This window comes from Sapajus apella, unplaced genomic scaffold (genome assembly GCF_009761245.1).
Source record: "Sapajus apella isolate SASKATOON/1434 unplaced genomic scaffold, GSC_monkey_1.0 scaffold105, whole genome shotgun sequence".
NCBI classification, from domain to species: Eukaryota; Metazoa; Chordata; class Mammalia; order Primates; family Cebidae; genus Sapajus; species Sapajus apella.
In genome coordinates, this window is record NW_022437045.1 from 4,953,057 (window position 1) to 4,968,686 (window position 15,630).

At 39.3% G+C, this 15,630-nt stretch overlaps 1 protein-coding gene across 19 annotated transcripts in view; it reads left to right on the forward strand.

Moving 5' to 3' along the window:
- SYNE1 (spectrin repeat containing nuclear envelope protein 1) overlaps positions 1-15,630 on the forward strand; it is a 411,505-nt gene that overhangs the window by 269,631 nt on the left and 126,244 nt on the right. For all 19 annotated transcript variants that reach the window (XM_032258772.1, XM_032258777.1, XM_032258767.1 and 16 more), the window contains 5 exons: positions 507-663; positions 6,564-6,695; positions 7,245-7,400; positions 7,927-8,136; positions 14,237-14,338. In XM_032258772.1, the coding sequence (XP_032114663.1) occupies positions 507-663; positions 6,564-6,695; positions 7,245-7,400; positions 7,927-8,136; positions 14,237-14,338 (757 nt within the window). The remainder of the gene's footprint in view (positions 1-506; positions 664-6,563; positions 6,696-7,244; positions 7,401-7,926; positions 8,137-14,236; positions 14,339-15,630) is intronic.

Genomic DNA, 15,630 nt, shown 5'->3' on the forward strand with positions numbered 1-15,630 from the left:
ACTATCCGTCCGTGTCCTGTATTTCCTCCCCAGGTCCTGTACTATCCCTCTGTGTCCTGTACTTCCTCCCAGGTCCTTTGCTATCCCTCCATGTTCTGTTCTACCCTCCTGTGTCCTGCACCGCCCTCCTGTGTCCTGTATTTTCTCTGGATTCATAGTCATAACTCTCCCTAGACTAACACATTTTTAAAGTTTTAAACTAACTTTTCTGCTATTTGTCAAAAGATGCTAGTCTGTAATCATGCGGTAATTTTTGATTCTAAATGTTGCAATTATTTTTATTCAGTGTATTTTAAGTATTTCTTCTGCACATGGTTTAGTTATCAATGAATAAGAATGTAGTTGCTTTGACCAGCCTAAATATTTTTGTTATTTTCAAAGTGTAAGCTAATAACTAAGGTAATCTTGCTTCCTTTGAGAAGCCAGGTCTGGTACAGACAATAAGTTGCCTGTCTTATCACTTTTTTGTGCACATTGTAAACTTAGACTATTTATTCTTCTAATAGCGAAAAACCTGATGTGTTATCCCAGGAGTTGGGGATGGAAGGGGAGAAGTCATCCGCTGAAGACCAGATGAGAATAAAATGGGAAAGCCTACATCAAGAATTTAGTACCAAGCAGAAACTACTACAGAATGTTCTGGAACAGGAACAAGAACAAGTGGTATTAAACATTTTATATTATATATTAACTTATATAAAAGATCTGGAGTTTATGCTGAGGGATTATAACTGTAATCATCTTAATTTTCATGATCAATTTCAAACTAAGACATGAAACCAGTTTTTCACTCTACATTTTTTTAACAAGTCTAAGAAAGTCTACATTTTCCTTAACAAGTCTTCACATTTCCCTTCATAATTATGTATTTATATGTGAAAATTTGATTTCTAGACAATATTTTTCCTCAGATGATTAATATCTGATGCCTTATTAGCCTAAACCATTACATTTTAAGTGCCCTCTTGTTTTTGTTCGTTTTGCAAACTTGAAAAAGTAATGCAAATCGAGAATATGGACATCTAGGACAAAGATTTCCACCAATCTGGAACTAAATAGTGAGGCCATCTTATTTTCCATTGCTCCTTCCAGTATTTAATATTTTCAGGAGCTCTTAATGAGAAACATATTGGAACGCTGGTGGGTCTAGGGAAGTGAGGCGAAGCCAGTGGTCAGCTGGAATAGTTATGCCCATCTGCAAGGCTGGTTCCTGGGAGGGATCCTGTGTGATGTCGTTCTTGGTTCTACTAGGCATGCCAAATCCAAGGGAACTGAAGACAGTAACAGATGGGTCCAGGCAGTGGCTATTACTTCACTGTAAGAAGAAGCCAGGGAACAACTGGGAGACAGAGGAATTAGAAAGTTAGAGGGCAAATGAGGGAGTCAGGAACACAAGCCAGCCTGGGATGCCTACCACAGCTGTGACCCAGAGGAATTCTTCAGCTACAAGACTAGTCCCTTGTCCTGAGCCAGCAGCATCCATCTAGGCTCATTCCAAGTCCCAGCATTATCAGAGTGAATTCTAAAACCTTTCCCAAGGAAGCTGCTATTCTCTCTGCTCTGGCCGGAACTAGCTTAAGGGCTGGGAGAGGCTGAACCAGAAGCAAAAGGTGTCAATAACTGCAGTGAATTGGAGGAGGGAAGGGCTGGAGCTGACAAAGTAGGCTTTAGAAAGCAGGCACAACCTGCCAGGATTAAATAGAAGGAGATGCTCTAAAGCAGGGCTGCCCAACTCCCAGGCTGCAGACTGGTACAGGTCCATGGCCTGCTAGGAACTGGACCTCACAGCGAGAGGTGAGCAGTGTGCAGGTGAGCATTACTGCCTGAGCTCGGTTTCCTGTCACATCAGTGGCAGCGTTAGATTCTCTTAGGACTGTGAACCCTCTCGTGAACTTCGTATGCGAGGGATCTAGGTTGCATGCTCCTAATGCGAATATAATGCCTGATGCTCTGAGGTGGAACAGTTTCATCCCAAAACCATCTCTCCCACCCCCAGGAAACCAATCCCTGGTGCCAAAAAAGGTTAGGGACTGCTGGTCTGAAAGTCATGAGGTGTCCTGTCGTCTGTGGGTAGCCATGTATAAGTCTCTCCAAGCCATACTTTCCTTTTTTGTTATTATTATTTTTATTTATTTTTATTGTTTGAAATGGAGCCTCGCTCTTTTGACAGGCTGGAGTGCAGTGGTGCAATCTCGGCTCACTGCAACCTCCGTCTCCAGGGTTCAAGCGATTCTCCTCCCTCAGCCTCCCGAGTAGCTGGGACTACAGGCACAAGCTACCACACCCAGCTAATTTTTGTATTTTTAGTAGAGACGAGGTTTCACCATGTTGGCCAGGAAGTCTTGATCTCTTGACCTCGTGACCCACCTGCCTCGGCCTCCCAAAATGCTGGGATTACAGGCGTGAGCCACCCTACCCGGCCCAGAGCCATGCTTTCTATTCTGTTTTTATAAAAGCACATGCTTTCCTGAACTTTCTACCCCCTCACTTTCCCTCTCTGGCCAGGAGGCTTCTTTACCTCTGTCTGGAGAAATAGCTACCAGCTCTGCCCTGAGAAACTTACAACACTGTATTCCTGGAGGCAGTTGGCCCAGAATCACCACATGGAAAATGGTGCCCTATACTTTTTGTGTGGACCTCCTGCCTGTTTTTTAATTCTTCCTTCCTCAAATCCCTGATAAAGTGTCCCCCAGACTCCTAGCTAGAATTCCTCATTTCTGATGTGGATCTCCTGAACTTGACTACTAGCTCTCCCTTCATGTTCTAGTATCCCTCAAATCCTTTGAATAGGACAGGTATGGACAGTTCTCAATCAGGGACGGGAGTCTTCTGACTATTTTAAGTTAGAGAAATCTACGATATTTCTGGATTCCGTGCTTGTTTATTACTCTCCATTCACAAAGCACCTGTGTGAGTCATCCGGCATCTATAGACCTCCAGGAGGTCTCATCCATTACTTGCTCTGATCTTCAGGAGCTGCTTTTGCTCTCAGTTGGGGCTGACACTCCAGCATCCTCTGTGCTGGACTTACTGAACGAACCTTGCCCTGCTCCACTGACATTCCATAAAACCTGGACTGTTCAAGTTTAGGTTCATGTGGTGTCTCACCTGCCTTTGGATTAGAAATAAAATCATTGAATGTTCATTTTTAATGACATTTTTGCATCTGAGTGCTTTGTTTCCGCAATCACTGGTCATTTGCACAAAGTGCCTCATAGATTGTTTTCCTTTCTGTGGTGTGAAAAGGTGTAAGGAAAGGAAGGGAAGAAGCAATTTAGCTCTCAGTTTCCAGGAAGAAAGAGAGTGATCTTATAATGAACCCATCTTGAGTTTTATATGTTAACATAGCTAGCAATGTTGTGGTGAGGTCAAGGTTATCTCCAACCTCGTCAAGACCTAGAAACAGGCTTGGCGAGGTTGGACACTTTCGGAGGGTCTTGGGATTAAGAAGAGTGAATCTGGAATCAGGAGGCAGACCTATCTGTTACCTAAGTCCCTCCTCTTTCATACTACCTTAATGGCAGTTTTGCACCCTAGAAATACTTATTATTTTCATGTGTAAGAACAGGCACATTTTGGCCTAAAGTTCACTAGGTCAAAAGGCACTAACCTCTTAGAGCAATTTTTAAAAATCTGCTCACTTCCAGTGTATTTAGTGCTTCCATGCACAGCAACCCACTTGGCTTCAGGGTCAAATACAGCTCCTGCTTCTGGGAACCTATAACCCAAATAAGGAAATAGCTCATACATGTCTTTAAAAAATTAGACAACTGTGATAGGATCCATAAGTAGGAATTCAAAGGAAACAAAGGTTAAGAAAAAATAGCCAAAAGTTGCTATAATAGGTGTGGAACTTAAAGTAGCAGATTTTTTTTTTCTTTTTTGAGATGGAGTTTTGCTCAAGTTGACCAGGATAGAGTACAATGGTGCGATCTCAGCTCACCACAACCTCCACCTCCCTGGTTCAAGCGATTCTCCTGCCTCAGCCTCCTGAGTAGCTGGGATTACAGGCATGCACCACCATGCCCAGCTAATTTTGTATTTTTTCTGAAAGACATGGGGCTTCTCCATGTTGGTCAGGCTGTTCTCAAACTCCTGACCTCAGGTGATTTGCCCGCCTTGGCCTCCCAAAGTGCTAGGATTATAGGCATGAGCACTGACCATAAAGTAGCAGATTTTAAGGGGATGCTGAGTGGTGGATATCCCAGCTGCAATGGGTAATGGGCTTGGCATATTTACAGGATCATGAGTAGGCAGACTGAAAGGTGAGGAGGTATTTTGAAAAGTCAAAAGAAATTGATGGCTGGGTACAGCGGCTTACGCCTGTAATCCCAGCACTTTGGGAGGCTGAGGCAGGTGGATCACCTGAGGTCAGGAGTTAGAGACCAGCCTGGCCAACATGGGAAAACTCTGTCTCTACTAAAAATACAAAAATTAGCTGGACGTGGTACATGCCTGTAATCCCAGCTGTTCAGGAGGCTGAGACAGGAGAATCACTTAACCTGGGAGGCAGAGGTTGCAGTGAGCCAAGATCACCCCACTGCACTCTAGCCTGGATGACAGAGCAAGACTCTGTCTCAAAAAAAAAAAAAAGGAGACTGAGTTTGATTGGAAACATTGTCACCCATTTGAATGCTAGACCATATCATTGCCCTTATTGGGGAGCCATATTTTTACCTAAAAGAGTTTAAGGGAGATAGGGTTAGTATTGAAAGCAAAGAGATCAGTCTAGGTCTGGTATTTAGGATGGATTATTTCACAATAGGCACTGCTAAAACTGAGAAGAAAAATTGAGAGGAAAGCTGTGATAAGATATTTTTATGATTGCTAACATCTTTCTTATTTAATTAGTTGATTTAAGAAAAATTACTCTATTATTTTGAAAAACCACATGCATTAATTTTAATAACTCACATAATGCCGCCAAATACAAAGATGAAAAAGAACAATTGTAACAATTCCCATATTCTGTAAATCAATTTAATCTTTAAATCATCAGTCCTCATAGCCAATCCCTTTATGATATCTCTTTAATTCCTACATTTTTTATTTTGATCCAGTTCTCAGGTATTAATTCCATTGTTAAGAAACTTTTTTAGGAAAACTCAGGTTCTTTCTTGTTTGGGAATATCAGTTAGTTGACTCTGTATTTGATGGAGATTTTTCTGTCATCCCTTTAGAATTTGTATCTATATTGGTTTTCATCTTCTGGCATTGAATGAAGCCTTAGAAAAATCTAACATCAGTTTATTATTTTTCCCCTTATTATTTTTTTTTGTTCTTTGTATGGATACCAGAAGAATGATTTAGTGTCCTTCAAGTTTCAACAGCTTATCTAGGCTATGTCTGATGTTGACTTTTCTGCTATCATATTTTTCTTATAACACAATGTGCTTTTTTTAATATTTAAGAATCAAGGTTTGCTTTTTTATTCATTTTAGAGATTTTTTGGTATGATTTAGATGTATTTTATGCTATATTTATTATATCTCTGCTTCAGGGACATCAATTATCCTTGTGTTAGATCATCTTTTTTCTATACTTATTGATTTATTTTTGGTTGTACTGATCTTTGCTTTTTAAAATTTGCATTCACTTTTCATCTGATTATTGCAAGCTTTCTCTGTCAGTGATTCCATTTTCAGCAATGTCTGTTATCTTTTCTGTTTCTAATTTACTTATGTCTTAATGTCATTTATTTCATAAAATTTGCAAGACACCTTTTAATTTAATTTTCTTTTTTTATAGTGTCACCTTTTTTTTTCTTTCTTTCTTTTTTTTTTTTTTTTTTTTTTTTTTTTGAAGCAGGGACTTGCTCTGTTGCCCAGGCTGGAGTGCAATTTCTGCCTCTGGGCTCAAGCGATTCTCGTGCCTCAGTCACCTGAATTGCTGGGATTATAGGCATGTGCCACCACACCCAGCTAATTTTTGTATTTTTAGTAGAAACAGGGTTTCACTATGTTGGCCAGGCCAGTCTTGAACTCCTGGCTTAAAATCATCTGCCCACCTCAGCCTCCCAAAGTACTGGAATTAAAGGCCTGAGCCATAGTGGCTGGCCTGTTTTATTTTATTTTTAACTGACACATAATATTTGTACATATTTCTGGTACACAGCGTGATGTTTTGATACATGTATACAGCATGTAATGATCAAGTCAGGGTAATTAGCAGGCTCATCATCTCAAACATTTATCACTTCTTTGTGGAGAACATTCAAAATCCTCTCTTCTAGCTATTTTGAAATATGAAATGTTATTGTTAACTATATTTGCCCTCCTGTGTAATAAAACATTTTTTCCTCCTCCTGTGTAATAAAACATTTTATAAAATAAAGAATCTTTTTTCCATTGCTTTAAAAAAAAAATCCATCCATGGAAACATTGACGCTAATGCATCTGGCCACTGTGTTCAGTGGACATGTAATGCTGTAGAAGTTATATTTCTCTAGAAGAAATTTTGGTATGGACAGCTTTTCCAGCATCTATTTCAGTGTGCATTTCCAAATGAGAAAGCGGGGACATCACGCATGTGCTCTTCAACAAGCAGTCCTTGTTTGTCTACAGCTCTATAGCAGGCCGAATCGACTCTTGTCTGGTGTGCCACTGTACAAAGGGGACGTGCCAACCCAAGATAAATCTGCAGTTACATCTTTGCTGGATGGCCTGAACCAAGCCTTCGAGGAGGTTTCATCCCAGGTAGGGCCGTGTTTTCAGTGTGTTTGGCTTGGTTTATAAGAATCTTGTTTTGCTTGTATTGATTTACCTGGCCTCTGTGAGGCTGTTCCATCCACCCCGAGCATGAATTGAGACCCAACACTAGTGATGAGTGTGGAAACAAAGAGCCACTAGACCCTGGTGTCTCATCCTGTTTCTTTTTCTTTCTTTCTTTCTTTTTTTTTCCAGGCAGAGTTTTGCTCTGTCAACCAGGCTGGTATGCAGTGGCACAATCTGGGCTCACTGCAACCTCTTCCTCCTGGATTTAAGTGGTTTAGCCTCCCAAGAAGCTGGAACTACAGGCACATGCTACCATGCCTGGCTAATTTTTGTATTTTTTAGTAGAGATGGGGTTTCACCATATTGGCCAGGTCGGTCTTGAACTCCTGACCTCAACTGATCTGCCTGCCTTGGCTTCCCAAAATGTTCAGGTTACAGGTGTGAGCCACTGTGCCCGGCTCCATCCTGATATTTTTTCTGGATTCTCAAAATGCTGTAATTGATTATTTGTCCCTGTTGTGTGTTTCCCAGAGTGGAGGGACAAAGAGGCAGAGTATACACTTGGAGCAGAAGTTGTATGATGGGGTCTCAGCTACCTCTACTTGGTTGGATGATGTTGAAGAACATTTATTTGTTGCCACAGCGCTTTTGCCAGAAGAAACAGAAACTTGTCTCTTCAACCAAGAGGTAAGTTTGTAGTTCCTGCCTGTGCGTGTATAACATTACAAAGCACTTGACATTTTGATAGGATAATTAATTTTATGCATAAAGAAAGTCAGACATAAATCAAATCTAATAATGCAGAACATAATTGCTTAAATGCAGAAACCTCTCAGCGATATTTATATTTTGTATTTTCATTCTTTGTTTTGTGTATGTAAGAGGGAGAAATGGGAAACTTTGTAGAAGCACTGTTATGTATCACAGATCCTCCAAACATGAAACACATGCTTTAAAAAAGCACCAAATTCGTAAATAGCACTTTACGGTGCTCGTTATGATTAGTGAATGAGGTAAAGTCCCTGAGAGAAATCTCTTCAAAAGCAACTTGCCTAAAATGTATAGAAGTATTTGAAAGAGGTTCAAGTTGTCTTAGGTCTAATTATTACTAAGCAGTCAGAGAGATTTAGTTGACTCTCTATGAGAAAATAACTTGCTTTGCAGATCAATTCACATATATAAACACTGAAAAATGCTCTTTTATTACCTCTAGATTCTTGCCAAAGATATTAAGGAAATGTCTGAAGAAATGGATAAGAACAAGCACTTGTTTTCCCAAGCTTTTCCTGAGAATGGTGATAATCGAGATGTTATTGAAGATACTTTGGGTTGTCTCTTGGGCAGGTTATCCTTGCTAGACTCAGTAGTGAATCAACGATGTCATCAGATGAAAGAAAGACTTCAGCAAATACTAAATTTCCAAGTAAGTAAAACATTATCAAAGGATACTTGACCATTCTCTAGATATTCAATAGTAGTCAGTCACAAATCTGTGTTACAAACTTGGTTGTTATTTTTTTAAATGCATCGTGAAGAACAAGAGCATTGTAGAAAATGAAGAAGGTTGAATTAAAGAATTAGAAACTAAAGATTTTATGCTCCTAGAAAAGGAATGTTGAGAAAACCACCCACTTCAAGCTAAGGACTGAATAGAATTATAAATTTAATCAATAAAAGTCAAATTTATGGCTGATTATAATTTTTAGTTGGTAATAGTGGAGTTTAAAAACATTGCCAAACAATACACAGAAAATGGCCAGGTGCAGTGCTTCACACCTGTGATCCTCACATTTTGGGAGACCAAGGCAGGTGGATCATTTGAAGTCAGGAGTTTGAGACCAGCCTGGACAACATGGTGAAACCCTGTCTCTACTATAAAAAAAAAAAAAAAAAGAATATGCAGAAAATGTTGGAATATAGAAAGGGCCATAGACTCTGGTACCTAAGAGTCTTTGAAAGTGGCTGTGGTCTAACTACTCTACCTGTGTTAAAATGTATTACATTACTTTCCAATCCTAACTCATCAGATTTAGTGCCTGTTAGCCCCATATTAGAATTCTTTTTTTTTTAACACAGGTAGAGTTTGAGATGCAGTCTCACTCTGTAGCCCAGGCTAGAGTGCAGTGGTGTGATTTCGGCTTACCGCAACCTCTGTCTCCCGGGTTCAAGCGATTCTTCTGCCTCAGCCTCCAGAGTAGCTGGGATTACAACTGCGCATCACTGCGCCCGGCTTATTTTTTGTATTTTTAGTAGAGATTTTTCTATTTTCACAATGTTGGCCAGGCTGGTCTTGAGCTCCCAACCACAGGTAATCTGCTGGCCTCGGCCTCCCAAAGTGCTAGGATTACAGGCGTGAGCCACTGCACCTGGCCCCCATATTAGAATTCTTATTGCATGCTTAGGAAACTTTTCCTATGACTATATACTGGAACAAATGCAAAACCTGCTGATAAACTTTTAGTGCTGATTTTTCATTCCTAATAAAAAACACCTTTTGGGAATACTTAAGTGCTAATTGAATGTTATTTTTAAACAACATGGAAGATTTATAAAATAGAGACATGTCGTTAGGGCCAAGAGTTTGATGTAGAATTTTGATTTGCAAAAAAAAAAAAAAAAAAAAAAAATCCTACAAAATGTCAAATAAATGTAGCATTAGCCAAGAAACACAGAATTTTCTAGACATTCATTTAGAGGCACAAATTTCCACTCCCTTCTGGCAGTCTACATTCTTAAAACCACGGAGTAAAACTATCACAAACATTCGAGTTTCATTTTTTTATTCACAAAATGTTTTCTAATATTTTTTGCAACATCCTGCAAACATTATTCTAATATTAATTTTGCAAAGTCAGAGCAGTAAAAATTGAAAATGTAGTCTCCAAAGCTAACAGCCTGGGTTCGAACTCTGGCTTTGTCACTTACTGCTGTGTAACTTTAGCAGTTGACTTTCCTGAACCTTGATATCCTCAACTATCAAATCATACTCATATTAATTGCCTCATAGACTGTGGTGAGGATGAAGTGAGTTAAGATGTGTTTAAAATACTCTGAACAGTGCCTGATACATAGTAAGCACTCAGCAAATTTTGTTACTGTTATTGCTATTCACAGTAGTATTATAAGAGATATAGGATCAAAAACCAAGAGAAAGATTAAATTACTTCAGTGTTACTCAACCATTAAAAACTAAAGGCAGGATTTTACTCAAAGAATATTTTCTGTATTTTACCATATTAGGGTGATCGCAGGAGAGATGGAGAATGTGAGCCTTCAGCAGAGTCTTTTTTTCCAAAACGGTATTTTTTTTTTTTTTTTTTTTTTTTTGGCAGAGTCTAGCTCTGTTGCCAGGATGGAGTGCAGTGGCGTGAGATCTTGGCTCACTACAACCTCTACCTCCTCGGTTCAGTGATTCTCTTGCCTCAGCCTCCCAAGTAGTTGGAACTACAGGCACATGCCACCATGCCCAGCTAGTTTTTCTCTTTTTTTTTTTTTTTTTTTTTTTTTTGTATTTTGGTAGACATGGGCTTTCACCATGTTGACCAGGATGCTCTCGATCTCCTGACCTCAAGTGGTCTGCCCACCCCAGCCTCCCAAAGTGCTGGGATTACAGATGTGAACCACAGTGCCCAGCTCAATCTCTTAAATTTTATCCAATGTCCTTTGCCAGTTAATGCTGCCACCAGCAACCCAGTCTTGTCTGTGAGTCAGTGGCACAGTTAGTTACTGCCCCTCAGATGCTCAAGTCAGAATCCCCAAATTCCTCAGCAGTCAGTCCCTCTTGCTCTCATTCCCCATATTTTTTGTGAATTGCATTTAGTGTCTTTAGTACTTTCATACTTTAAAATTTTATCAGTAATTATCACCAGGCACAGCAAAATACGAATTAAGCGTGAATGCTCTGGAACTTATTTTGTTTTAAGGATCTAAGAGAAGAACATGGAATCATGGAATTCGCTTTGAATCACGTTCTCTATTTTTCTTCTGCCAACAAGTTTCTATGTGTTGGTGGCCAGCTCACGAACTGAAAGACATTTCAAAGTATTTGTGTTCCAACTTAATTGAGAGAATGTTTCCTATGTTAACATAATTAAAGGTCAAGTCACAAACTTTTATTTTTTCCTTTTTTTTACTTTGCACCAAACACCTGGTATGCTGTCACTGCTCAGCAGTTACTGGAAGGGCATGCCTTCATTCTGCATTTAACGTTTGAGGATTAGCTTTTGCCAGACTGCTAACATTATTCTATACCAAAAAGACTATTTGGAAGGATGCATAAATGTTACTTAGATGTATGTTACATATGTGGAATCACAAGAAAGACAATTATGAATCATCCTGTATTCTTAAAAATTTTACCCATGGATGTAACCTCAAATAAATTCCCCAAATATATGATTGTGTATTTCAAATTATTTTAAAAATTGGAAAATGAATGAAAGAATTCTTTTTTTTTTTGAGATGGAGTCTCCCTCTGCTGCCCAGGCTGGAATGCAATGATGTGATCTCACCTCACTGCAACCCCTGCTTCCCAGGTTCCAGCGATTTTCCTGCCTCAGCCTCCTAAGTAGCAGGGACTACAGGCATGCGCTACCATGCCCGGCTAATTTTTTGTATTTTTTTTCGTAGAGACAGGATTTCACCATATTGGCCAGGCTGGTCTTGAACTCGTGACCTTGTGATCCACCCCCCCCCCCCCCCCCCCCCCCACCCCCCAACAATAGGAGTACAGGCATGAGCCACCGCACCCGGCCTGAAAGAATTCTTTAATGAACGAGTGAGGCAACACAACTGATTTTATTTATTTTATTATTTATTTATTTATTTATTTGAGAGTGGCTTTTGCTCTTGTTGTCCAGGCTGGAGTGCAATGGGGCAATCTCAGCCTCCACCTCCCAAAGTGCTGGGATTACAGATGTGAGCCACTGTGCCTGGGCACAACTGATTTTAAAGCTTGAAACTTTCTACAAATCTGTTTCTCAATGACTAGAATCCTGCCCCTTTTTTGCCCTGCCGATAATTCCAGAGACTATAAGAAAAACAATGATGTATTTTATGTTTTTAATATAGAGATACCTTAACTGTCCTGTCTATCACAAGTGTAATAATACAAAAAGTTACATTCTTTGCATTTTTACTTTTAAGAAAATATCAATATCCATGTGATTCACTAGCACCTCATAAGTTTTCATTTAGTAATTTTAAAATCAGTCATATTCTCTGCTTTACTGTCTTCTTGACTAGTCTCTCCCAATAATTAGTCTGACTTGCAGAAATGTGAACTCTGTGTTTCCTATTACCCTGAGTAGAACATAGTTAAGAGAGAAAATATGCCATTGAAAACAAAAATGGGACTGGAGCTCATGTCTGTAATCCCAGCACTTTAGGAGGCTGAGGTGGGCAGATTGCCTGAGCTCAGGAGTTTGTGACCAGATGGGCAGCACAGTAAAACCCAGTCTCTACTAAAATACAGAAAATTAGCCAAGTATGGCAGTGTGCGCCTGTAGTCCCAGCTACTTGGGAGGGTGAGGCAGAAGAATTGCATGAACCTGGGAGGCACTCATTTAGATTAAATGGACCAATGTCCTTATACATACATATGTAGATAATGCAGGCTTCTGTTCAGATGAATGCACGACATCTTTTTCTAGGCTTAAAAACAGATAAAAATGGCTGGGCATGGTGGCTCATGCCTGTAATCCTGGCACTTTGGGAGACCGGGCAGGTGGATCACCTGAGGTCAGGAGTTCAAGACCAGCCTGGCCAACATGGTGAAACCCCTTCTCTACTAAAAATACAAAAAAATAAATAAAAATTAGCCGGGCGTGGTAGTCAGCGCCTGTAATCCCAACTACTCAGGAGGCTGAGGCACTAGAATCGCTGGAACCCAGGAGGCAGAAGTTGCGGTGAGCCGAGATCATGCCATTGCACTCCAGCCTGGGCAACAAGAGCAAAACTGTGTCACACACAGACACACACACACACACACACACACACACACACACGCAAAGAAAAAAAACACTAAAAACAGATAAATATGTGACAGTTTTAATGGCCCACATGACCTTACCCTGAACACAGCTGAATGATACAGACCTAGTAACTCATATGTAAAACTATTGTTTCTAGTATTTTTTCCAGAGCTGTTATTATCATTTCACATTTCGTATTTAGGCCACTAGGCTTGCAGATTGGTTTGAGTTTTGGTTAGTGGTAACTATTCTAGTTCTCATGTTCAGCATTATATTTTCAATTTTATATTTTTTACTGTATAATGCACCCATTATTTTGCTTTTTAGCTCTGCATTTGCATGATAAAGCCTTCACATGTCCTTATAGATGTTTTTCTTCCTTGTTGCGATTATCCTTCTCATTAGACAGTTAGAATGTTTGCATGTTGCATGATTAGCCCCTGGTGAAGATGTCATGAGTTGAGCTTTAACCTCTGATGAATATATATTTGCTGACTATTATGAAATAGAACTTATTTGTTGATATTTCAGAGAAAAAAATTAAATATTTTGGTAATTTTTTTTTGAGACAGGGTCTCACTCTGTCACCCAGGCTGGTGTGTAGTGGCACGATCAGAGCTAACTGCAACCTCAAACTCCTGGACCCAGGGGATCCTTCCGCTTCAGCTTCCTGAATCGATAGGACTACAGGCATGCCACTGTGTCCACCTTTTTTAAAAATACCTTTTTGTGGATACCAGATGCACTGTGTTGACCAGGCTGATCTTGAACTCCTGGCCTTAAGTGATCTGCCTCAGACACCAGAAATTCTGGTATTACAGAGGTAAACCACTGCACCTGGCCAATTTTTTTTTACAGTTTAAATATTCTTTGAATTTATTATTCATCCAAAATTCTAATAGTTATCTCCTTTTTGTACAAATCTAACTCAATATAAATATATTTGGACATTTAAATGAGTAATATTTTTGAACAAAATACCTACCAAGATATTTCTGTGTTGTCTCTTCACATGTTTTTGGTCATCATAGATGATAATTATTTTTTAAATTTCTGAATGGCTTTTTTAGAGCTTGTGCAAATTCTTCAAAGACAGAAGAAGAAACTGAGGGAGGGAGGAGAGCAGAAGAGAGAGCAAAATGGAAATCGTAGGATTCTTAAGAATCATACTGTTTCCAAACCAGGATAATACCTATAGGTTATTTCTCTAGATAAGAGCCATTAACATAATATTTCCGTGCAGTGTTTGAATGTACTCATTTATTTCAGATGTAATGAGATTAGGGTGACAAGTATTGCTTTTTACATGTATGCTTCAACTTCATTTTTACTACGTAGAAAATACTTTGGGTAACAAATTCTTCAGGAGTCAGTTCTAGCACATAAGTGAGTTGTTACCAGTTCCTTTTACTTTCCCATAGCACAGTATTGGTTCTCCTGTAAATTAAACTTTTATGCCTCTATATTATTTCTAAGAATCTCTGTTATGTTTACAAGTATTTTGAATTCCCTGTTACTCATTTTGAGTCTTCCTGTTGCCTTCTTCCTTAGAATGATCTGAAAGTGCTGTTTACATCACTGGCCGACAACAAATACATCATTCTGCAGAAACTGGCAAATGTGTTTGAACAGCCCGTAGCAGAACAAATAGAGGTATTTACTGATGCCTTTCCTAGAAGAGCAAATGCATAGAGGAGATGTGACTTACTATGAAATTTTAAATATTCTATGAAAGATTAATGGCTCACAGTAGCACTTTTGTTTGTAGTATTTTTGTTTTCGTACTGCATTTGAATAACATACCAGGTGACATTGACTCTGTCACTTACATCTGCAGAAATCTAGGAAATGTGAGCTGGGAAAAGGTATCCATGACAGATGCTGACCTGAGGGAGTTTGCCACCCAACAATGAGATTAGACATGAGCCTGAATGACACAGGGCAGAAAGTCACACTGTCCTGGGGGAGGTACTGATAAAGCACCATGGATACTCAGACCCTTCTGGCCTCCAGCAGGGATAGGATTAGGGAAGCTTTGTAGAGGGAAATTTGAACTGAACTTGAGAGTTTGGACACATAATGACAGGAAAGAAAGGTTTGAAGGTAAAGAGGACAGCAAGAACAAAGGCATACATTTTTAGAGAATTCTGAGCACTTCGGGGAGAAACACAAGTAATCCTGTTTTAGCTGAATGGAAGGTAAATGAAAATGATTGAGGAGAAACAAGATTGGATGTATAAATTTCAGGCAGTTTGTAGGGGCTGTTGTATACCAGAGACTTTGGACTTTATTTACAAACTAGTAGCCTGTACAATTTATTGATTGCATGACTCATTTGCTTAAAAAAAAAACATGCAGCATAGATGTATGTATATTTATTTATAAATTATAAGCAATTTATTTGTTATAAATCACAAATTCAGCCACATTCATTTTCAATTTTTGTTTGTGTACATGCTACAACAAAAATGGAAAATGAATGTGGTTGAATATAAATGAAAGATGTAGTGATTGATCCCGGCAGATCATGCAACTTTTGGGTGTTTAGGCTCAGCTGGGAGACCCCAGCCATGGAAAGCTGTAGGAGATGTTTGCAGATAAAATGAATGACAATTCTAGATCCTGCTTCTGGATAGTTTACATGACAGTACATGGGTTAGGCAGCAGGAGACCCATCATACAGCTTCATATAGCTACACTGAAGAGAAAAAATGACCCAAACTGGCATGATGGCATGAAAATGGGGAGGAGAGAAGAAATGGGAGGGATATTAGAGTATCTCCTGTGTCATAAGCTAAGTAATTATGAAAAGTATGTATTTTAATAGAATTTTTTGATTTAATTTTGGTAGACTTCTCACAAATTTATGGATAGACTATAGAGAATCATCTGACATACAATGTGTGTGTGTGTGTGTGTGTGTGTGTGTGTGTGTGTGTGTGTGT